Here is a 24114-nt window from a genome sequence, read left to right on the forward strand (position 1 = left end):
TCGCTGCACTGTCCACATACAATTTCAGTTTACAATAAGGACCTGGGTTCATTAACATTAATGCCAATGCCCTCTCTGAGTCCTCATGCTCAGCCATATGGTACAGCTGGGTCTGCTTCATGGAAGGAGTTGTCTTCAGCAGGCATCAGAGCTATCTACCAGGCTGCAAGTCGGTAATAGCCAGGCAAAGCCAGGAGTGTGGATTGCTTGGGATCCTCAGAGGCGGTACTTGCCGTCTACTGCAACATCACCAGTGTGGAGGTATCTGAGCTACCGCGTCTGACCTGAAATGAGATCCGTATGTCACAGCTAGCGGATCCTGACATTGCTCCATTCCTGAAAGCCAAGACTACAGGAGTGAATATGTCCAGAGACCTCTCTCATGACACCAAGCAAACTGCAATGCTAGAAGGGTGTGCAGAAGGGTGGAGTCCTCTGCAAGTAAAGCAATGTTGGAGACCGCCTGTAAAGACTGAAGAAGGGTGTCTGTGATACTACCCTCTATATGGTTGGGGTAGAGGCACAGAGGCACCCCAGCCAAGTTTCTCAAACGGTAGCAATGGTCGAGCAACCAAGGCTGAGGCTCAAGGGAGGTGATGCACGTTGCTTCTTACGTATAGTGTTTCCCTGAGCCCCCACAATGGAATGTCTGCACACTATTGTATCTGCTAACAGTTATTTTATTTGATAACAATAGTTTTAGGTGAATCTATACAAATGAATAAGACTACTTAATACCCTCTACTTCTATAGTTAACACAATATGTACAATACTTTGTGGTACCGCAGTTATTCGTACCTTCAATAATAATGAACCAGCAGGTCATTGGAATAGAAAGCAACAACATTACTGAACACTGTTCATTAAAACCCTATTTGTCAAGATGCAGGCAGACTACTCTAGAACACTGGCAGAATACTTTTCAGGGTAAAATGCAATTTTGTGCCTGGGAATCAACAGGGGAACTAGGCCCAAGACGAATCTGAGACCCCTGGATTGGACCCTGAGAGAAAGACCCTCTTCCTTGTAACAGTACCTTGGGTGTATTAGAAGACGAAGTGGTGGAGACTCTCGGCTTTACTCAATGAAGCCCCTCAATGATGGAACTCCTCTAGAAGACGTCGTCGCAGGGTCATTGCTGTTGAGCAGGAGCAGGAAACCCAGCAGGGTCAGAAAGGCAGCAGTGAAGGTCTGTCACAGTGGTCTCCTTGGTCGGGCTGCTATGCCGGGTGTGGATGACCGACGAAGATGAAACTCACTGTGGACTGCAGCAAGACCCTGTGGCGACGGGTTCAGTGAAAGAAGTCGGTATCTGGTTTCGGTATTTCATGGTTGGCTGCTGCTCGGTTCTTTGGTGCTATAGCCACAGCACGGATGACAGGATGGCTTCTGGCGAATTAGACTTGAGCACTGGACTTCTCTGCAGGCCACCACCAAGTATGTACCCTCTGGACTCATTCTCCATTTCAGAATGGCAGGCGGCGACCTTGGCCTTACTCAGCCATGGGAAAGTGGACAAGTGTTGTCTGCAATGCCAATTGAAGATTTCTTTGGTTGGTTGGAACTTGTCAAGCTCTGGGTGTCGAGCAGCACTGTCCCAGGGTACCCCCTCTTCTGGGTGATGAACAACAACCTGGTTTTCCTCTCCTCACAGACAGCCTCCGGACACAGGACGACACTGCAGACTTGTGTGCTCAAGATGCCCAGTCACTCTTCTTCTGGACCTACAAAGTTAACTCTGCAGGACAGCAGGCACTCGGGACTGGCTTTGGGTGAAGAACAGCAGCTGCACAATGTCCCCTCATAGTTAAGGCAAGGGGTTGCCTGTCCAGGTCCTCTCTTGATCAGTCCTTGAATCAGCACTGCAGTCTTTGGATCTTGTGAAGAGTTGCAGCAACAGTACATCCTCCAGCTACATTCAGGATACAAGCCTCCAGGAAATCTCCAAGCTTCTGACACAGAGGTAAGTGAGGGGTCTTCTGTTATACACAACTCCCCCATTCACTCAGGTTGAGCTAGGCTCAGTCAGCCAATCATACACAAGTGCATTCATCATGCAGCACCCAATCAGGCTCACAGGTATTCAGGTCATTCGTCCAAAACCAGACCTGGAAAACAGTGGATGTGTATTGGGGGCAACTCTCAGCCTTTCAGAGGAAACACTGTATTCAGTCCATTTTCAGACAGGGCTGGCTCGGGCAGGACCCACATGCATTGTGGCACACAACCAAAACCAGACACCCACAAAACAGAATGTGAATTGACTCTCCTTCCATTCATTCCGGTCCCATCCCTAGGGTGTAACCAAAACAGACAGTCTCTGGGAAGGCTCCTACCAGTCTAGCAGGGGCAGACAGAGATCCATGTATGGTCCTTCCAACCAAAATTCAATCAGGGGAAGAGAGACCGAGCCTGGGCTTCTCAGGACTTTGAGAAACAGGAAGAAAAGGCAGGAAGCCATGAGGCTTTCAGTGGCTATCTTGCCTTTGTTCAGGAATCCATTGATTCCTATGGCAGGACCTGCGTGTCCCAAAATGGTGGAGACCCAGAGCCACTGCCCAGAGCCACTACAAAGTCAGCATGTAACTACCACCAGCGCATACCCTGCTCTGTGCAGCACACAGGTGCCCCAACATGCACACAAGGGATACCAAGGTGTACCCCAACTCCTGGGTGCCATAGTGGTAGCCCATGGGTATTGGTCACCAAAAGATAAAGATGAAGATCTGCACTGATAGAGGCCCGTGGTAGAAAACCTACCAGAAAATGCATACAGGAAAGTAGTAGGACAAGGAGGCCCTGTCCCTCCAAAGCATTTCCAGTATCAGACCGGCTGTGACATCGTCTGGTGTTGCCACCAAGATTCTGCTGAACTGTATTGTATGCACACCACGATCAGCTCGGACATCTTGGCAGAGACGGAACCTTCTAGTTGGTCTGCTCAAGGTTTTTCTGGCCCAGATTAGGGGCAGATGTTGAGTATTATTGCCAGCACTGTGCCAGGTGTATCACCAGGAAGACTGCAGGTCGTCCTGCAGCCTATCTTCATCCATTGCAGAGTTATGGGCACTTGGACCTCATTTGAATCCACTTCCTCAAGCTTAAGATGGACCGGCGAGGTGTACAGAATATCCTGTGGTGACAGCATTTCCAACCAAAGATCAATGTGCCACCACCATTGCAGTGTAGTGGGAAAAATACTTTGTGCACTATGGTTGGCTGGCCAGGATTTATGCCGACCAGGGACCAGATTTTGAATTAACGCTCATTAAGCAGATGCTGCAGCTGATTGGCATAAAAAAAAAATACAACTGCACATAACCCTCTAGGATGCCCAAGTGGAGAGGTTCAATCGAACCCTCTTAGGTAATGCTTGGCTTCCTGAGGACAGAGAAGAACAGATGGAGACAGCATGTGGCCACCTTGACCCATGCTTACAACTGAACAAAAGAACGATGCCACCGGGTTTACACAGTATTTCTTGATGTTTGGAAGGGATGCCTGGTTGCCTGTAGACATGTGTTTTGGAGTGTACGCAGATGTAACAGGCAGCAAGAACTACGCCAGCTATGTAAAACAGCTCAAGCGTCAATTGGAGCAATCTCATAAGCTTGCCCAGACTGCCGCGGAGAAAACAGCAGGAGGAAATAAATGCTGCTACGATGGCAAGGTCTGTTCCATGCACTTCAAGCTGGCGATCGTGTGCTGATCGCCTGGGGAAAAGAGGATGCAACAAGCTAGGCAACACGTGGGAGTCTCAACCTTTCATCATATTGCATCCGTCAGGAGTGCTCCGTCTACCGACTGCAAGAGGAGGGACAGCCAAGGAACATCAAGAACTTGGACTGAACCACCTGCTCCCATTTTGGGATGAGGTTGAGCTGACACCCGAGGTGACAGATGAAGAACCGGCCAAGGTGCTGGTAACAAAATCCTTCAAAGGCTCAGTCCCCAGAAGCTTCTTAAGCTACTGAGTCCACAAGACCATCAGAAGGTCAGCCAGAAACCAGTGAAGCTGACGCCAAGGGCTATCAGCTGGCGTCTACCCAGAACAATGATTAAATAGACACTAGTGTGGGTCCCTACATCGACGGAGACCGATCCCCCTCCTAGGGAACCTAAACCCCAACCTGAGAGTGTTCCATCAGAGTCTAATACAGATCCTGTTCCAATCGCCCCTACTACGTTGGATGTGGTATAGAAACCCTTATCTGTTCCTCTGCTGGAAGATGGGGACCCTGACTTGGTATAGTGCACACTACCGGGTCAGGAGGAAACCCTAGTTCAGGCCCGCCTGCTCTCTGTCGTACCACCACGGAGAGCAGACCTGTTATTAAGTTAACCTATGATTTACCAGGGGTCCAGTTTGAGGTTCCCATTGCCCATTCCTCTCATTCTTCATTCTTCAGTTCCTCCTTCTTTAGACTAGGTTCCTGGGAGTTCAGGGCTACTGTGGGAGGTGCCTGAGACTCAGGGTACTAAGTGGCAACCAGTGGCCTGTCCATGATGATCATGGATTGATAAATTCATAGAACAGGGTAAGGCTATCCTCAGGGCCGAGAATAGTTCAACGGTGGGGTGGGGGTGGAGCATGTAACCCAACAAAAAAGTAAACAAAGGATCAGATCTCCGGGACGATAGCCGTGCCGAGCATCTGTAAAAAGAAAAGAAAATTGGAGTAAAGGAAGGGTTCCATTACTCTTAAAAGAAAGACAAATAGCAGGTGCAAGCAGAGTGCTGTGTTTAATGGTGACAATCCCCTAAGGGTTCAGGGGCACTCTGCACCATTCACGGGCACTGCCTTGCCTTCATGCTGGTGCTCCCGTGACAAGCAGGTAAGCGCCTTTTGTGCATTGCCACCACCCAGGTGGCCCATAGACCGTCATGCCCCGGGCCTTTACAATTACAGGTGCTCCCACAGCAGCTAGCACCCAATGGTGTTAGCCCTCCTGGTCTATATAAAATAGAAGGGTCCGGCCCCCTATCGGGTGGCCCACCGAGACTTCCTGGGCCACACCTTGCAGACATAGCCCAGGTGTAAGAAAGTTGTGGGGCTCACCACGCTGCATCTGTTTGCTGGGCTGAACCTTGCATACGCAGCCCAGCACATGTAAAGTCTTTGGGGCTCCCACACATTGCTGCTGCTGTTGCATGCCACTGTCTGTATGCCACAATTGAACCACCACAAGAGCGCTCAAGAGAGAAGAATATCAAGAGTGATCAGCAGCAAAGACCTTGAGACAGCCCTGGCCAGGTTGTATACTAAGTAAGGCGTTTTTATACATCGTTGTTGTAGAGTGCCCTGTATGGATTTTGTATATTTTGACAATTTTTAAAGAACTATTTTAAAGGTTTTATTTTTTATTTATTACGGTGTTTTTAAGATTCACAGCTGCTTAGGGTTAATTTAATTGTATATAGTGTTTTATCAAGTTCCCCTTCTCTTAAAAAAAATTAAAAAAAACCTCTCCAACCCCTGCTGATGTACCAGAAGAGAAATGTATAAGTAAACATACACCAACTAAAAGAACCGTACACCAGCACTCGTTTGCCAGCCTTTCTTTTTGTGTGCTAGTTACTTTAACCTAGTGTCTTTTTCCCTAGGGCCAACCCTGCCCTAGTCTTTGCTCATTCCTCGTCCACATCACACTGGGTGCTCAACGGGGTGGTCTTGGACCCACGCAAGTAGGGTTGGAGACAGGTAAGAGGTGGTTCAGTAGAGTTCTATAATAAGCATATTGTGTACTCACCTACGCCTGTCTCCCAATAAGGTGCTTGGTAGACCCCCTCGCTACAATTAGAAAGTATGGTTTGGGTCCCAACCGATCAGTGGGAAATGCCTGGCTTACACAGCTGCACAATGTTGGAGAAAATGCTCACAGGAATTGCAAACTGAATCGATCTGCCCTTTTGACCTTTTATAAAGAGTAAACAAAACCTTGTTTTCCAGGCTCTCATTAACACCTTTAACATGTATGCTCTCCAGGACGCTGTTGGTGAGCATTCACACATCACTTGTATACCATTGGCTGTTAGTGCTCTGTAAATCCATAACAGAGCGAGAGATTTGGTAGTTCAACTAGCAACACAAGTTTGCAAGTATGTATGAACTTATGGGTCTACCAATGACCCTTCTTCTGTGCTTTGTCGATGTCCATTTTTGGTACTCAAGTTAACAAAACATGGATACTTTACCACAAACAGATGTAAACGCTCAATGGAAAACCAGGCGACTTGAAGAGGACAAACTCCCACCAAAGATATGAGGCATTAACCCTGATATGTGTAAAGCGAACCTTTTAAGAAACTAGTGTGGTGTAGAGCTGCTCCTGCATTCTCTGTAGAATACTCATGAGAGGACTACGATTTGGTCCCTACAAGCCTCATGCATGTGAGATTTCCCACTTGTCGCCACACACTCTCGGATAAAAGAAAGATTGTATGGGAAAAGCGTAAAGCTCACATTCCACTGATACTTCCGTTACATCTCAGTCAATATCAGCTCTTCATTCCTAATATTATCCATTAGTACCAGGCGCACCGATGCTACGGAAAACACTGAACGTGGATTGGCTCAATTGCAAGCCTTACCACAGTGTAATTCCGTTTACGCATCAGCGTGCATCTCGCGCCGGGTCTCAAAGCCTCCTCACTCACCTCCCCATTCATTACTACGGATCAACTTGGCACAAAATGGCGTCCTGTTGATCTGTAGTAATAAAACAGTACGCGCGTTCTAGTCTTTCTAGAACTAACGCGTACTGCAGCAGCCACCTTTTCAAATGGCAAAACAAATGCCGATTGAAAAATATAACACCATTGGTATCCCGGGGCTGAAAACCCTGGAATACTAATGGCGATAAACCCCTCACCGGCATGCCACTACGGCTTAATGGTAATGCCTGGGGCCTTCGTTAAGGCCCTGGCTACACTCGGGCCTATAACTATGGGTACCAGGGGCATTACCTTAGGTAGCAATGGCCTGCCGGCTCGGGGATTATTGACACAATAGTGAAACTGAGCAAGTCATGCATTTGGGGTCTTCTCCCTTTCAGATTCAGTGTGAATTTGATCCTAGAGACCACTACTACTATTTTATTGCACATCAGTAGGTCACTGTGTATATTTCGATTAAAATCCATAAAATTACATGCAAATATAAAAACACAATTCTTGAGATTCTTGTTGATCAAATAGAAGTTTATGCTTTGTACATTTCTTTGTTTTATTACATTAGTTATACACTTAAGTTTTTGTTCCTAAAATGTATCCATGGGATCTGGTTGAAACTATTAAAACGATTGAAAAACTGATTACCCTACATTAACATTCATGTTCGATAATTGAGAAAGCTATTGGACATGTGTTCTGCACATGCTACAAAGGGCAGTCTGGAAACCTTCAAGGAAAAAAAATTGAGGTGGGTTCAAAATCATGTTGCTCATCGTAGCATTGCCCACTTCATTTCTGGCTGTGGAGGGCCAGAATGATTTTTTAAAAATGTTTTGTTTATATGTTGGTTTTGCTGACACATTATGCATTCATGCTCTTAAAAAAAACTTTTTGCGTCCAAGACATTACACTCATTTTGAAGAAATGAAAGATCTCAGTTTAGGACTTCAGTTCTCTGGCTTTGATAACCAGTGAAGAAAATTGTACTTTAAAATTCAGTCGTTTTTCCAGAGTCATGTAGAAGTTTCCACCAAATGGAAAGCAGCCTTCATTTGGGTTCTGGAAAAGTGGAGTGGATTTATCTTGGTCAAACTGCTGTGTATCGAAATTAAAGTGTGCACTTTTTTATTTGATTAATCGGGGCCATTGTTAGAACTCCACTCAAACGTTCACCTCACCCTAATTTCTTGGTCTTACCCGCCAGTGGCAGAACTGCAAAAAAGAGCGATTCACTGCATTCTACATTTTAGCTATTAAATGAATGAACATATTAAGAGCCAAGAGAAAACCGGCTGGTTAGTTTTCCCTGACAATACTTTCTTTTCCATAGATGTACGAGTCCGAAAAAGATAAAACCATATCAGAAGAAGACTTAAGTTGTATTCTGAAAACAGCGTTGGGTGTGTCAGAGCTCGACGTAACAGATCTTTTTAGAGCAATAGATGATGAAGAAAATGGAAAAATTACATTTGGTATGTACCATACACCATTGTGCAAAAGTGAAAAGTATACATTGAATTCTTTGCGCTCAGTATTCCTAACATTGCTTTGACATATTTTCTATCCCTATCTGTTGATTCAGATGCACATGTACGAAACATAAAAGAATTGGCAAGCGTTAACATTTTTAGTAAAGCTAAGCTTTGCTAAAACCTTCCTAATGAAGAGTAAGAACCTGATGGTATTGTCAAAAGAGGGCACCTGGGGATGGTCCAGTGCTGGTAGCAGTGTGGCATATGAGCATTGGTATTTTCAGTGTGTGCTTATGTTGGGGGAGGAGGGGCTGTGTCTGTTGGTGTGTGGAGGGTCAGTGGGTTCTTATTTCCTCTTATTGAATGTGGCACATGGACATGGTTTTACAATCAGGGAACCTATATGAGGGACAGCCTTTGCAAGCGGGTGCCCCTCATCCAATAAATTGTGTTTTTGCTTTAAGGGCAAACCTTTATAAAGCAATACATGAGCTGAGATTCGTTATACCAAATGGTATAATTTTGAAATATTTGTGAGCTAGTTGGGCTGAAAATTCAAGGTTCTTCTGACGGACGGATGCCAGCGGATATTAAGAGTTTTGGGAAGCACCCCAATATAGTCGTACAGCATATTAAAGGATGTCCATTTGTTCCTTTGTTTTGTTTTTCCGAAGACTGACATAAAGGACAGTTTCTCTGCAACTACGGAGCATTGGATGAGGACCAGAGATAGGTTGATGATTAAACGTGTATGGTCATTAAATGTTGCTTGCATCGAGCAGCTTATTAACTTCCTGTAGTCCGTGTAAAGCTGCCTCTTCCCATATGCTGCTGCTGTCGTCGTGCATGGTGCTGTTTCCATTTGAGCTGCTGGTTGCCATACAACCGAAGGACAAATGGTTTGCATGAGTAATATGAATAATACAAAAGAAAGAGACTGAACCAGGCTTAGTGATAACCATGTATTGTATATTATTGGAGACAAATGATAGCTGAGCTTTGGAGAGTGTTTCACAACAAGTCTCAAGGAATTGCCATGACTATCTGTGTGGATTTCCCAGGCGACTATATAAAAGGATCAATTTAAAGTGACATTGGGCCAATTCCAGGTGGGCGCTACCAGACAGTTTGCATTATGGTAACGGTTTCTTACAACATATGGCTTCTAAGCAGCAGTTAGGCCTTACGGTTTCTACCCTTTCGTAACTTGCGTTCAGCTAGCATAGCTTTTGCATATACTATATGGGAAATAACACAACCATAACTAAATACCAAATAAGGTCATGGTAGAAGAAGAAAACAGAAACGTGTGACATCTGGTTGCTAGAGCTCAGTGAGATCTGCCAGCCTGGATTGTGTGCATCATATAGTAATGGCTTACACAGAATGGGCCTAGTGAAAGCATGTAGATATTCTGCCACAACAATCTCCTGCTTGGTCATACCCTAACAAGGGTGTAGACCACAAAAACATAACACAGAAAGAACCCAACAGGTCATGCGCGTACATTCATACTCTAAATAATACAGCACGGTAGAAAAAGTAAATGCGAAAAACTGAGAAGCACTTGAAACACATACATTACACATTGGAGTACACAGTAACCTGACCATCCATGTCTATAGCCATGAGGCCTGAAATGTCACCCTGAAGTGCCCGTTCTATCCCCACTTGGTCTTTGACCACTTCAGGATCATCAGTTTGGTGTCTCTGGTCATATGTGAGGCTTGCTGAGCACAGCAATGAAGCAGACAAAAATCATGCATTCAGCATGGTGAGAGGTACAATAAGGACCAGGCTGCTCCATTAGTGGCATGGAGACTAGACCCAATATCTCTGAGGTGAGTCATGTCTAATACCTGGGAGGAGTTATCGGGTGGAATGTACAGCATTCTTGCCCAACAATTTTGCTGGAAGGCTAGGATGTAATCTAGCGCCATTCTGTTCTGAAGTGCCATAGTCCTGAGCACTAACTCCTCAGTATTTAGAGCAGCAAGGGCTAATGCGGTATTGTTAGCAACATGATCAAGGAGGAGGGAGAGAGATTGGAGGTCAGCTCTGTTCACAGCCATGCCAATCTAGGGAAAACAACTCCTATAGCGCCTTTAATCCAATCCCATATTGAGCGCTTACTTTTGCAGGGGGGGGGGGGCAGAATTGGGAATCTGCATGGTATGCTAGAGTACGGCCTGAGGAAGCCAATGGGGCAAGCCCTGTTCCATCCCGGGGGAGCGGGGAACTGGTAGGCAAAGGTCCCACAACATCACGCCCCCACCAAAACCTCATCTCAACAAAATAGTCCACAAGCTACACCAGGAACAAGTAACACTGATCCTAATAGCTCCCATGTAGAGACCTGGTTCTCCCACCTGCAAATGATGTCCCTGTGTCTTTCTATGAAACTACTTTGTCCGGACAGTCTGTTAACTCAGGATCGAGGAACAATGCTTCACCCATGCCCTTAGAAGCTGAACTTAGCAGGTTGGCTCCTGAGGTGCATGGAAATACTCAAGGAAGCGCGCAAACCTAACACACGACACTGCTACTTTAATAAATGGAAACATTTTGTGTTATGGTGCAAGACACTGTCTCTCAATCCAATATAGTCAACTACCTTCTTTATCTACTTAACTCAGGATTAGTCTTTAACTCGCTCAAAGTACACCTAGTGGCTCTCTCCACTTACACTACATCTCAAAGTGAAATGTTGTGGTGGAAGGTGCCCGTAATTGAAGCCTTCATGGAGGGTGTTAAAAAGCTGTACCCCCGATGTCTAATCCTACTCCAGGCTGGGACCTCAATATTGTACTCCCAAGGCTCATGGGGGCCCCCCCCTTCGAGCCATTGCACAAGGCAGGCCTTAAACATTTTACAACAAAACTGCCTTCTTTATAGCCGTTATCTGTATCAGAAGGGTTAGTGAACTACAGGCTCTGTCAGTACAAGATCCCTTTGTAGTTATGCACAAAGACAAGGTGTTGCTATGCACCCATCCTCGATGTTCGCCAAATTACATATCAAAATTTCATATGAATCAAACTATAGAGCTGCCTGTGTTTTTCCAAAACCCAACAAACGCAGCAGAAAAGAGCCTTCATACACTACATGTATGCAGATCTGTCATGTTCTACCTTCAAAAGACAAAGCCCATCAGAAAAACAGATAGTTTCTTTGTATCTGTAGCCACTGAAAGAGAAGCGAGGAAGACCCCATCTCTAAAGCAGCAATTTCCAAATGGATTCTTAACTGCATCCAACTTTGTCATTCTCTTCCTAAGAGAACATTGCCATTTAAGCCTAGAGCACACTCAACTCGAGGCACAGGGGAAACTCTAGCCTTCATAGCAAATTTACCCCTAAATGCCATTTGCAAGGCTTCTACTTGGAGTTCAGTACACACCTTTACCCAACATTACTGTCTGGGCACACATTCCAAGGGTGATAAACAGGTGGGATAAGCAGTGCTGAAACATCTTTTTTCAGCACTACCTTCAAACAACTCACCTCCTTCTACAAGTACTGCTTGCTAATCTATACAAAGCATGTGATTCTCAGCAGACCCACAAGCTTCACAAGGGATACATTACTCATTGTAATCATATTTCTGATGCTTGTAACTGCTTAGAATCACATGCACATGTCCTTCCTTCCCTCTTGGAGTTGAAGGTTCTTAGGAAAATAAAAATAGATCTTTCACACCTCATGGTCTCTAATGTGAGACCGGCATGGTATCAGGAGACGACACAGGCAAGAGAAACACAGTTTGAAAACCTTTATTCTCAATTGTCAGGGTGGTATCATGCCTAACCTGCCCTAACTCTAAGTTGGCAATGTTCCCAAAAGGAAAGCAAACTAAGGGAAGTCTTGTCAGTCCAAAACAAAATTCTGTCTATATCGAAACTTATGCTTGCCCTCGCTTCTATAGAAAAAGAGTATATGGGATTTGGTCAATTCAATAGTGTTCAAAATAAAGTTAATCTGACAGTGGAGCTCTTCCGTAGCCCGTGTCGCCAGGTCCAAGACACTCTGGTAATGTTCAAAGTAAAGTTGCCACTCAGGTTTAGAAAGTTCCACAGGTTCTCAGGATTCACTTGGTAATTCAGATTGGCTTGACAAAAGTTCACAGTACCTTTTTCTTATCAGGATGTACCTCTGCAACAGGTCTCTCAGGCTTCCCTCTCCCCGAGCAAGACCCCCTTCATTGTTCTCCAGCTCACAAATGCTCAACTGGTTCAATGTTTCCTCCTGTTGAAGGCCAAAGTTCAATTCAACTTCCTTTCAGCTTGGGCTCCCCCGGTCATGGCGCAGTTGTCTGACTGTACGCTCCACCTATTAGAGGTCGCGCAACCAGGTGCCCTACATTTTACTTGCATCCTCTTTTTCCTTGTTGTGGGGTCTCTGTGGCCCTCCTGGATCCTTCTCCCGTCTGGTGGCCACCCCAATGCTTTATAGTGGGGTCTCTGCAGCCAGCCTGGATCAATCTTCCACCTGGTGGCTACCTCAATGCTTTGCCAATGTGCTTTATTATGTTTCACCCTTTTTTCCATGAGCTGTAAGGATTACATTTTACTCCTGTCCTCCTTGTGGGCCCTCCTGGATCAGACCCCTGCCGGTGAGCCATCCCAATGCTTCTTAATGCATTTGTATTAGAGGAAAGTCTCTTTTCCTTTACTTTCTGGAATGTTGCTTGCCCTTCGGTGTTTGTTTATTTATTTATATAGTGCACCAAACCTTGGGGTATCTGGGCGCATCACAGATCACATGGTTACTCAAACAGGTTACACAATAAACAAGATAGTAGCAATTATTTACAACATTGAATCGCATATGGGTAAATGACATTTCAGAGAATTACATTACATTACATACATATGTGGGTCGGTAATACAAGGTTATTTTACAAAATAAATAGGCATGCAGAGTGTTCCGCATATGAACATAATGTTAGCTGTGACATTAATTCTACATTGAGGGAGAAAAGCCCCGTTTTAGTTTCTTTCCTAAACATGGAATGAGAAGGGACTGCTCTTAGGGCTGCAGGAAGGGAATTCCACAGCTGCGCTGCCATGACTGGGAAGCTGCTTCCCCCTGCTTTCTTAAGCTTATATTTCGGAACCTTAAGGCAATTGGCATGCAAGGTTCTGGTGGGACATTCCGATGTGTGGTTGGAGAATTTATCCACTAAGTATTTATGGGCCAGTTTGGATAGACATTTATGGGTGAGGCATAAGAATTTGAATTTGATTCTATCCTTAATAGCGAGCCATTTAGTAGAACGTCTGGCGTTCGAAATGTGCTGCATTCTTGGGATACTTAACACAGTTCTTAAGGCATTATTCTGCAGTGTTTGCAGTTTGTTAATATTACGTTTGCTCGATCCTAAATAGAGTGTGTTACAATAGTCTAATTTTGACAGAATAAGAGCTCTTGCTAATATAATGCAGCTATCAGTGGAGAGAAACGGTTTACATGCATTGATAATTTTACATGTATAACTTGTTGCTGAGGCAGTTGCATTGACTTGTTTGTTCAAATTCAACGCTGTGTCCAGGTAGAAGCCTAAGGTTTTTACCTCTTTGGAAACTTTGATGTTTATACCTTCAATGTCGAATGTCTTCACCTGGTTGCTAAGTTTGTTATGTCTGCCTGGCGAGCCAATGAGCAGGAGCTCTGTTTTATCATCATTAAGACAGAGACAGTGTGCGGCCATACAGGCTTGAATAGTAAGTTATATTTTGTTAATCCGTGCCACATCAATGTCATAATCACCTGAAATGGGAATGAGAATCTGAGTGTCATCGGCATAGTTTGTGAAGGGGAGACCCAGATTATCAAGGTCATCAAACAGAGTCTTAGTGAATATATTGTACATTGTGGTGGAGACGTAAGATCCCTGGAGTACTCCATCGGTTACCGGTACTGGCTCTGCTGATGACGTAGGTGAGAACACTCTCATGGATCAATTGTATAAGAAGCAGATTCAGTACCGTTGCTCGGTCTGATGCCTGATTGGCGGAGTCCTAACACATTTTTAGCCTGCAGGTAAGTTTGAATTTGAGGTATGCTGCCTTTTCTAAGATTTTCAAGAGAAATGGGACCGTTGTTATCGGTCTGTAATTAGTCGGGATGCTGGGGTCTAGATTGGGTTTCTTTAATAGGGGAAGAACCCAAGCATCTTTAAGATTGGTTGGGACTATACACGCGTTGAAAGAGGAATTCATTAAAGTGATAATGAAAGGTGCTAAATCCCTGGCTGCCTCTTTGATTATTGATGCTGGGCAGGTGTCCCCTTGGCATCTAGATGGTTTAAGTGAGGCTATTAAATTTTCCACTTTGTGGGTGGAGACTGGGGTAAATTTGAACTGATTGTCCTGTTTTTTCCGAGTCTTTGGTGCTTCCTTCAGCTGTAAGTTATTAGGTAGGAGTCTTACTTTTTCACTTCAATTTTATTCTTGTAGAAGAGATATTTTGCACAGCTCCCACTTTTCGGATCTCTATTTTCCTCGGTCTTCAGCACTGCGCACAGCTCCCCTTTATTCACAGGAGCTTCCTATTCAGCTAGAGTCTTTCGACAACATGTACTCCTGCACGCGGCCACTCTGTTACTTTGTATCAGTAGATCTTCTTTGTCAGTTTCACCCGACGGGTCTTTCAAATACATAGGTCAGCGATGAGATTTTATCTTGCTCTCACACCAGGCTTTCACATCACTTGCCTCTCCGGTTGTCTTGCCTTCTTTTTACTAATAGCGTCCTTGTAGCCAGAGGTCAGGGTCTTCCCACCTGCCTCTCAGACAATCCTGGGTCTCCGACTCAGCCCAGGGGAATGAGCACTTGGCATTCACATAAAAAGGGATTAGCACACCTCCCGCCTCCTTTTTCCCGACCCTTTTCCGCAAATGAAGTGGCAGGCTTCTGCCCACTCTATTATAGGATGCTCCCTCGTGCAAGCCCTCGGCATCTGTGTCTTGGATTTCCTCAGCTGGTCCCAGGAAGCCACAGTTTATCAACTTTCCTCGCCAATCGTTCTAACCACTGAGTGCTTGGGTGCTTTTTATACTATCCTGAGTGCTCAACAGGCTGCAGATGGGCATACTTTATTTCAATTGCCTAATCTTGCCTGGCCTTGTTAATGAGACATGTCCATTCAGTATGTTGGTGTGCCTCTGATCACATATTCTTTGTCCCAGTACCATAGTGGTGTTCCTGACTCTCTCTTCTTGGTCACAGTACTTAGATGGTACATGGGGTGGGGTGTGGAGGGGGTAGGGTGATGAAGATGGTGTGGCTTAGGACAGGACGGTGGTTCTAGTTCTTTCACTCTGGTATCTTCGGTAAATGAGGTAAGCAGGGAAGGAAAGGATCTCACAGTAGTTTAGAAAATTCAAGGAATGGGAGGATAAGTCAGTATTAGAGTTAGAAAAGGGGCCTTGCTGCCCTGGGGTTTTTGATGGAAGGTCTTGGAGTAGGGCAGGACATGCATGACAATATCCTATGACCGTAGAGGGGAGGTAGGATACATCAGGATTAGGAAAGGGGTGTTAGCAACCTGAAGGTGTCTCCCGGACTAGTCCCAAAGGATCTGTCATCCAGGTGGCCAGGGCACGGCCATTGCTATTGGATCCAGTTCCTGGGGGTGGACTAGTGTGGGCGGATCACGTGGCTGTGGGGTCTTCGGGGAGTGGAAGTGGGACACCGATGGATGAGACGCGATACCCCCTTTCTTATGACACCTTTACCCCATCCTAGCTTGTAGGATATTCATAAGCTCTACCCCTTTCACCTCCTTTTCCGACACAAATGCTTTCTTGCACCACGAAAGACAACAGACTAATAACAGAGCCGTTTACCTGACATGTCTCAACACAAGGCTCAGGCAAAGTCAGGCAATTGTAATAACCACACAAACCTGATGGCCCTTTCCCTTCCCCACAGAGATAAAAGGTGGAGCACGAGAGCACACTATGGGCAAGGCAGACCGCATGACAAGGCAGCTATTGCAGTACGGCAGTTCAAGAGGAGACGAAAGATGGGGGAAGCAGAGCCCTTGCCCTTTTCAACCCAGACATGTGAAGCTTCCGTAAAACAAAACATAAGACTGAGAACAATAGCCTGAGTGTGCTGTAACAGATGTCAACAGTTAGACAGAGGGAGACCCAATAAAGAAAGCAAACTGTATTGAACAAAATTTAAAAGTGGCAAAATAAGGGGAATCGAAGAACTGTTTAAAGTGCAGGGGACAGATCAGCTGCAGAGTGGTCCGGCACCACGTGGGTGCTCATTCGAAAGACTCTGGCTGGCCCTCCCCCTTTTATTTTTGATGATACTACTCTTGCCAGAAGGCCCTAGGAGAGCCACACAGAGACGGTCAAAGTGGTCATACAAGGGTCGTGTAAAACCCCTTGAACAGTCGAAAGTCTTTGACCCATGAACAAAAGGAAGCTAAGGGAAGTAAATCTGGTATCGTGATGAAGCAGAGCGAAGTGTATAATTGGCAATCATGAACCCGGCAAAGGGATGCCTACAGAACGGGGTGAAGCATGACAACCCCTCGAACATTGTGATGACAAGAGTGAACCCAACAGAGGGATGTCCGCAGTGGATTGTTTAAAAAGACATTGAGACTTGTGAATGCAACAGGTAAAAACTGGTAAATAAAAGTCGTAGTGAACCCGTCGGAGGGAGGCTAACATTCGAGAGGGTTCTGAGTCCGGAAGAGGGGGGGGGGTCCAGGTGTAAAAAGTCATCACCCAATGTAAACACTGAAGGAACTTTTTGTCTTATGATTTTGAACACATCAGGTCCTCAGAGGCAGAGAGTTTTTGTAGAAAAGAGTCTTAACCACCGAAAGTCCCAATACCAGTGAAAGTAATTGTAGCCTCGTGCTGAGGTCCCCCAAAAGTGTGCTGTGCTCTGCAGTCCCGCCTTGTCCCGTGCTAAGAACCTGGGGAAGGGAGACCCCCTCTGGCTACAAAATCCTGACTTATCATTTATGGACACCTCTCTTTTCTTGTGAAACTCTATCCCACACTTTGTTTTTGTGCTCAGCTGCAAGGATTGGCAATAGTTTGGCCTATCGTGGAAGTTCGGGATAGACGTCATAGCAGGGGTTATCGATCCCGACTACCGGGGAGATGTAAAGGTTCTCTTAGAGAATCATGGTGAGAACCCTTTTGAAATACGTCATGGAGCTCAAATTGCCCAAGGAATTTTGGAAAGAGCTCCATTTCCTCAGTTTAAAGAAAGTGAACCAGATGAAACAGAAAGAGGTAGCTTAGTCTTTGGGGAAGCTGATAAATCTCCTAACATCAAAGAAAAGAAGGAAGAAGAGCCTACCATCTATCCTGACCCAGCCTTTCACCCAGCAAAATGATACTGCTTTCACTGAAGCTTTTCTACAAGTAACTCCAAAAGGAGAAGGCTTAGAGAAAGGAAGCCCCTTTTTCTTCTTAAAACAAGGATTACTTTATAGAAGAGCGACATCTACGAAAGGCTTAGTAAAAACACAGTTGGTAATACCTTCGTGCCACTGAAAGGTTGTGCTGGCAAGCACACATTCCCATATTACCGGGGGGCATTTAGAACAATCTAAATCCCAGGCACATATTAGTGGGCAGTTTTACTGGCCAGCTATCCACGCCGATATAAAGACCTTTATCCAAACGTGTGAAATGAAGGGGCATGAAGGGGCGATTGGACGCTATAACAATCCTATTTTTAGTTTTCTTCGGTCTCTGTTCAGTCTTTTTATTTTTTTAAATATGGATTAAATGGATATGTTTATATGTTAAAGGTTTATTTGTATCTTGTAAACAACTTGTTTGTTTTTTGATTCTGAAACCAATAAAACATTAAAAATAAAAAACAATGTGCTAAATATGTCAAACGACCAGCATGCACATCCCATTACCTGCCTCTCTGAATCTGTTCATCATAGAAGTCCCCTTTTCAACAATCTGGAGGGACTTAATTGGGCCTCTAGAAACATCTAGATTGGGCAACAAATATGTCCTTGTGATTGTAGACAAAGCGTCCCGATATCCGGAGGCATTACCAATGCGAAATAATACCACACAGAAAATCCTTTCTCCAGAGTCGACGTTCCCAAGGAAATAATAACAGACTAGGGTTCAAATTTTATGAGTAAGCTTATGGCAGAAGTCAAAGAGCTATCCATATCACCACCTTGTGAACTTCTGTGTACCATCCCCAAACCTATGGCTTGGTAGAAAGATTCAATAAAACTCTGAAGCGAATTTTACGAAAATTGGTAGATAAGGATGGGAAAGACTGGGACCGAATGATCCGGTGGGCACTATTTGCAGTAAGGAAAACCCCTCAGGCCTCTACAGGTTTCTCTCCTTTTGTACTGCTCTATGGTAAAGAGCCTAGAGATGTCCTGGACATGCTCCAGGAAACCTAAGAAGGAGAAGAGGCAGCCATTCTCCTCTCGCAAACCGCCACCAGAATGCGAGAACATATGAAATTGGTTCGAGATCTAGTTTGTACTCATATGGAAAAGGCCCAGAGCCAACAAAATCCACTTATGACAAAAAGGTGAGCTTAAGATCATTTTCCTTTGGACAGAAAGTACTGGTCCTCTTACCCACTTCAGAAAACAAACTTGTCTCCAAGTGCTCGGATCCTATGAGATCGTAGAATGAACGGGAACCTGTACTTATAAGGTAGCCCAACCGGACAGAAAGCAAAAGGTCCATTTGTATCACATAAATCTCTTGAAAGAGTGGAAAGAGAACCCGTCAGCCACCCATGCCAAAGTACTAGCCTGCCTGGTTCCCGATGAGATAGATAACGTTGATTTAATTCCTCCCGAGCTATCCAACCAACAACAAGAAGATCTAAAAGATATAATCATCTAATTTCCCAATGTATTTTCAGAAAAACCAGGGAGAGTAAAGGGCACATGCAACTCTATTAGAAGACCTAAGTGTAAAGTGGTTCATTTTAAACCCTATAGACTCCCAGAGGCCCGTAAACTGATAGTGATTGAAGAAGTGAACACAATGTGGAGAGCTAATATCGAGCCTTCGGCAAGTCCATGGTCCTCGCCTATCGTGTTGGTCGCTAAACCTGACCATTCCTGGAGATTCTGCATAGACGTCCGTCAAATTAAAGCCATTGGGGCCTTCAATGCCTATCGTATGCCACGCATCGATGACCTAATTGATAAACTAGGAGCAGCCACATTTGTATCTACCCTAGTTATAACCTAAGAGTAATGGCACGTTCCTGTATATGGACCAGATATGAAAAGACTGTGTTTTCAATGCCTCTAGGACTGTTTCAATTCAAAGTCCTTCCTGTTGGCCTACACGGTGCACCAGCCCCTTTCCAACACCTCATGGATACAATTCTACAACCCTTTTCCGATTTCTGTGGAGCTTATATTGACGATACTGTCATTTATAGTAAGTCCTTGGAGGACCATCTCTTCCATCTGTATACCATCCTGAAAGTCCTCCGAGGGGCTGGCCTAACTACTAATCCAGCTAAGTGCAGATTAGCCCAGTCAGCCGTAAAATACTTGGGCCTTTTTGTAGGGAATGCGAATGTACAGCCCCAACATGAGAAGGTAAAAACCGTCTTCGGTACACCAGCCCCCAAGACCAAAAGAGATCTTAGAGCCTTTCACAGGTTAATAGGATATTACCATAGGTTTATCCCTAACTTTTCAGACAAAATCGCCCGGCAAACAGATAAACTCAAGAATGCCGAACCCCAGAAACTCCATTGGAATGACGAGGATGATATGTTATAACACCTTAAAACAAACTCTGTGCCAGAACTCAATCCTGAAGGTAGTCGACTTCTCTGAAGAGTTTATATTACAGGCTGATGCCTCCATTATAGGGTCAGGAGCAATCCTGTCCCAGGTTTGCGATGAATTAGAACACCCCATATTTACTAGTCGCAAGCTGTTCCCACGTGAAAGAAATTACTTTGTGGTGGAACTAGAGGACCTGGCCATCGAGTGGGCCATTATCCAACTTAGATATTACCTATTAGGACAAAAGTTCACACTCATTACAGATCACTCACCCCTAGTTTGGATTAGCCAATGCAAAGACTCCAACCCTCGGGTCATGCAATGGTTTCTAGAGCTACACCCCTATTGTTTCACTGTGGTACACCGAAAAGAAAAAGACCATGGAAACGTAGATTTCCTTTCCCGGTTCCCTTGTGAAACAAATACGGCCACATCGCATGGAGGAAAGGCATGTGAGAAACCTGATGTTGTCTCCCTGACTAGTCCCCGGGGATCTGTCATCCAGGTGGTCAGGACACGGCCATCGCTTTTGGATCCAGTTCCTGGGGGTGGACTAGTGAGGGAGGATCACCTGGATGGGGGGGGGTCTTTGGGGAATGGAGGTGGGACACTGCTGGGTGAGACGTGGTGGCCCCTTTCTTATGACCCCTTTTCCCCATCATACTTCGTAGGATATTCAGAAGCTCTGCTCCCCCACCCACCTTTTCCGACACATTTTCTAGCACCACGAAAGACGACATACTAATACTGGAGCCGTTTACCTGACATGTCCCAACACAAGGGTCAGGCAATTGATAATAACCACAAACACCTGACGGTCCTTTCCCTTCCCTGCAGGGATAAAAGGTGGAGCACAAGAGCACACTACGAGCAAGGCGGACCGCAAGGCAGCTATTCCTGATGGCAGTTCAAGAGGAGACGAAAGACTGCGGGAACCGAAGGCACAAGGAGAGAAGAGCCCTTGCCCTGTTCAACCCAGACATGTGAAGCCTCCTTAAAAGGAAATATAAGACCGCAAACAATAGCCCGAGTGTGCTGCAAAAGATGTCAACGGTACACAAAGCCTTTCTACGCTAAAAATCAAGGCAGGAAGAGACGCCTGCTACCATGGTACCGTCCTTGACTCCAGAGACAAGAGAAAGCCAAGTGATTCATCAAAGCCAGTGAGACAGAGAGAGACTCGATAAAGAAACTGAACTGTGTTGAACAAAAGTGGCAAAATAAGGGGAATCAAAGAACTGTTGAAAGTGCAGGGGAAAGACCAGCTGCAGAGTGGTCCGGCACCACGTGGGTGCTCATTCGAAAGACTCTGGCTGGCCCATACCCCCTTCTATGTTTGAAACTACTGATACCACAAGGCCTAGGAGAGCCTCACAGACGGTCAAAGTGGTCAGACAAGGGTCTAGTAAAACCGCTTGTGCAGTCGAAAGTCTTTGATTGATGAACAAAAGGAAGCTAAGGGAAGTCATTCCTGTATTGTGATAAAGCAGAGCAAAGTGTATAATTGGCAATCGTGAACCCGCCTGAGGGATGCCTGCAGAACAGGGTGAAGCATGACAACTCTGAGAACATTGTGATGTCAAGATTGAACCCAACAGAGGAATGTCCACAATGGATTGTTTAAAAAGACACAATAAAAAAGTCATATGTTACCCTCTGCGCGAACGAACACAGCTTAATGACCTGTTCTTTGGGAAGGTACCCACTCGAGAGACTGCAGCCACACTTTAGCTCGCTGTGCCTTTCACAGAAGGAAAATATCTATTTGCATATCAGTCTTTGTCCTGCCCACTTGGGCAGCCCAGCACTGAAATGCTATGGCAATTCTCTCCTGAACAAGAGTACCAACAGTAACCCCAGACAGTGAGGTGGAGCTGTGCCTCGCTGAGCACAATGAGCAAGCGGTCCATGTCTGGATGACCCTAGGAAACTTATGACACCCATCAAGGCTGAAACACGTGTCTGACTCAATCCTTTGCGGGAGCCCAAAACAAAAGAAGATGGGGATGATCATTAATGCAGCACCCGTCTCTGCCTTACAATTTGGGTCTGGAAGATATGATATGATAAGTCATTTAGAACACTCCTTTACACAAGTGTTTATAGGTGCGACAAAACAAGGGAGGGACGACAGAGGGAGGACAAGACAAACGATCTTACTAGGCCTTTCAGATTGTGCAAGTGCGAGAACGAGAAGTGCATTGGGAAAGGGAGAGGGGAGGGGAAAACAGGCCAGCAATGCTCTGAGTAAATTCAGCCAAGGCAGCGCGGCTCTGGGTAGTGCAAGGAGAACAAGGGACTGTAAAGTTACAGTTACAACCCCTAATTGTGTGGTAGGCCCATAGGCAATGCAAGGGTGACTGATCAAGAAAGACCCTGGTACCCAGTGAGGCTCCGAGGGTAGCCAAGCAACCAGTCGGTACAGCAGACAGGTAGGTCAGCAGGGGAGGAAGAGAGATAAAGCAGAGGACAATAATGTTTTGAGCTGCTTCTGGAACTTCAGGTGTTCTGGCTCAAGTTTGAGAGAGACAGGGAGGCCATTCCAGAGGGAGGCACCTGCAGAGTAGAGAGATCTACCCCTCACTCTCTGCCTGGAGAAGCATCTAACCCTTAGAGAGTTGGAGGTAGATGAGGGAAGGGCCCGAGAGGGAAAGTATTTTGGAAGAGAGCGCTGTATGTAGTGCGGGCCCCGGCCCAAGAAAGCCTTGTGGACAATGCAAAGGGTCTTGAACTTGATCCTTGCAGCCACAGGGAGCCAGTGGAGAGATTTCAGGGCTGGAGAGATACAGTGCTTGGGCTTGAGGCCAAGGATAAGTCTCGGAGGCCTGTTCTAGATTAGTTGCGGAGAGTAGAGGAAAGCAGATTGAGAAAGAGGCTGGTCCAGTAGTCCAGTCTAGAGAGAACCAGGGCTCTGGAGACGGTGAGCTTCTGGGGGAAAGTGAGAAAGGGAAGAGTCCCATTGAGGAGGTGCAACTGGTAGTGAGACTTCTTGGCAACGTCCGAGATGTGAGGAGAGAAAGAGAGTGTGGAGTGGAAGATGACACTAAGATTTTCTGCCTCGGAGTAAGGCGAAGGAAGAGGGCCCACGGCGGGCTACCAGAGAGAGAAAGCAGGGGCAGAGGTCCCAATGAGATGAATCTCTGTCTTACAGGCATTAAAGCAGAGGTCGTTGGTTGCGCACCAATCCTGAATCGCAGATAGACAGGAATGAGCGAGAGTGGAGAGGAGCCTGAAAGAAAGCTGAGTGTCATCCGCATAACATTGAAAGTTGGAGGAGAAGGTAGAGATCAGGAGGGCCAAAGGGGCCAAGTAGAGGTTGAAAAACCAGGATGAGAGGATAGAGCCCTGGAGAATGCCACAGGTAGAGAGGTGGTGGAGAGAAAGCAACCAAGTTGGACCTGGGAGGGACGGTTCAAGGGGAAGGAGGTCAGCCACTCATGGGCCTGAACCGTGACGCGCAGGTTCACATGGAGTCGATTGATCAGGATAGCGTGGTTGACCGTGTCGAAAGCAGAGGTAAAATCAAGGAATATGAGGACAGAAGGAGGAATGCTGGAATCAAGGTTAGAGAGCAGATCTTCAGGGGAGCAGTTTCTGTGCCTCTGGCAGCTCTGATGCCAGACTGATGGTCATGGAGACAACCAACAGATTCAATGTGGAAAGTAAGCTAGGAGATGGGCAGCTGTTCCAAGATGTTGCCCAGGAAAGGGGTGATGGAGATTGGGCGATTGTTTGCCGGGCAGGTAGTATCGGCAGATGGCTTCTTGAGGGAGGGATGCACAAGGGAGTGCTTAAGGGCAGAGGGGAAAAGTTCCAGTGGCGAAAGAGTGATTGCAGAAATCGACCAAGGCTGGAGCAAGGAGGGTGTCAATATGGTCCTTAATGGTTAAGGAGGAAGAGGGGAGCACCTGTTTAGATGTCACTTTCATAGATCTGACTTGTCAAGGAACCTTGTCAGGTGTTGTCAGTGAGAAAGGAGGAGGAGAGGGAGAGATGGCCAAAGGAGGGCCGAGAGAGGAAGAGGAGATGGAGGACAGAATGTCCTTCATTTTAGCAGAGAAGTGAGAGGCCAGAGCATACAGATGGCCTGGGAGGGAACAGGAGAGGTAGAGACAGCAACAGGATTGGCCAGTTCCTTGCAGATTTTAAGGAGTTCGGCCATGTTGTTGGAGGCTGCAGAGAC

General features: G+C 45.8%; 1 protein-coding gene across 1 annotated transcript in view; it reads left to right on the forward strand.

The window, feature by feature from the left end:
• Positions 1-24114, forward strand: part of LPCAT1 (lysophosphatidylcholine acyltransferase 1) — a 1148174-nt gene that overhangs the window by 1036214 nt on the left and 87846 nt on the right. The window contains exon 13 of the mRNA XM_069620435.1: positions 8004-8145. Coding sequence (XP_069476536.1) covers positions 8004-8145 — 142 coding nt within the window. The remainder of the gene's footprint in view (positions 1-8003; positions 8146-24114) is intronic.

This window comes from Ambystoma mexicanum, chromosome 5q, assembly GCF_040938575.1.
Source record: "Ambystoma mexicanum isolate Mex_15411 chromosome 5q, UKY_AmexF1_1, whole genome shotgun sequence".
NCBI lineage: Eukaryota > Metazoa > Chordata > Amphibia > Caudata > Ambystomatidae > Ambystoma > Ambystoma mexicanum.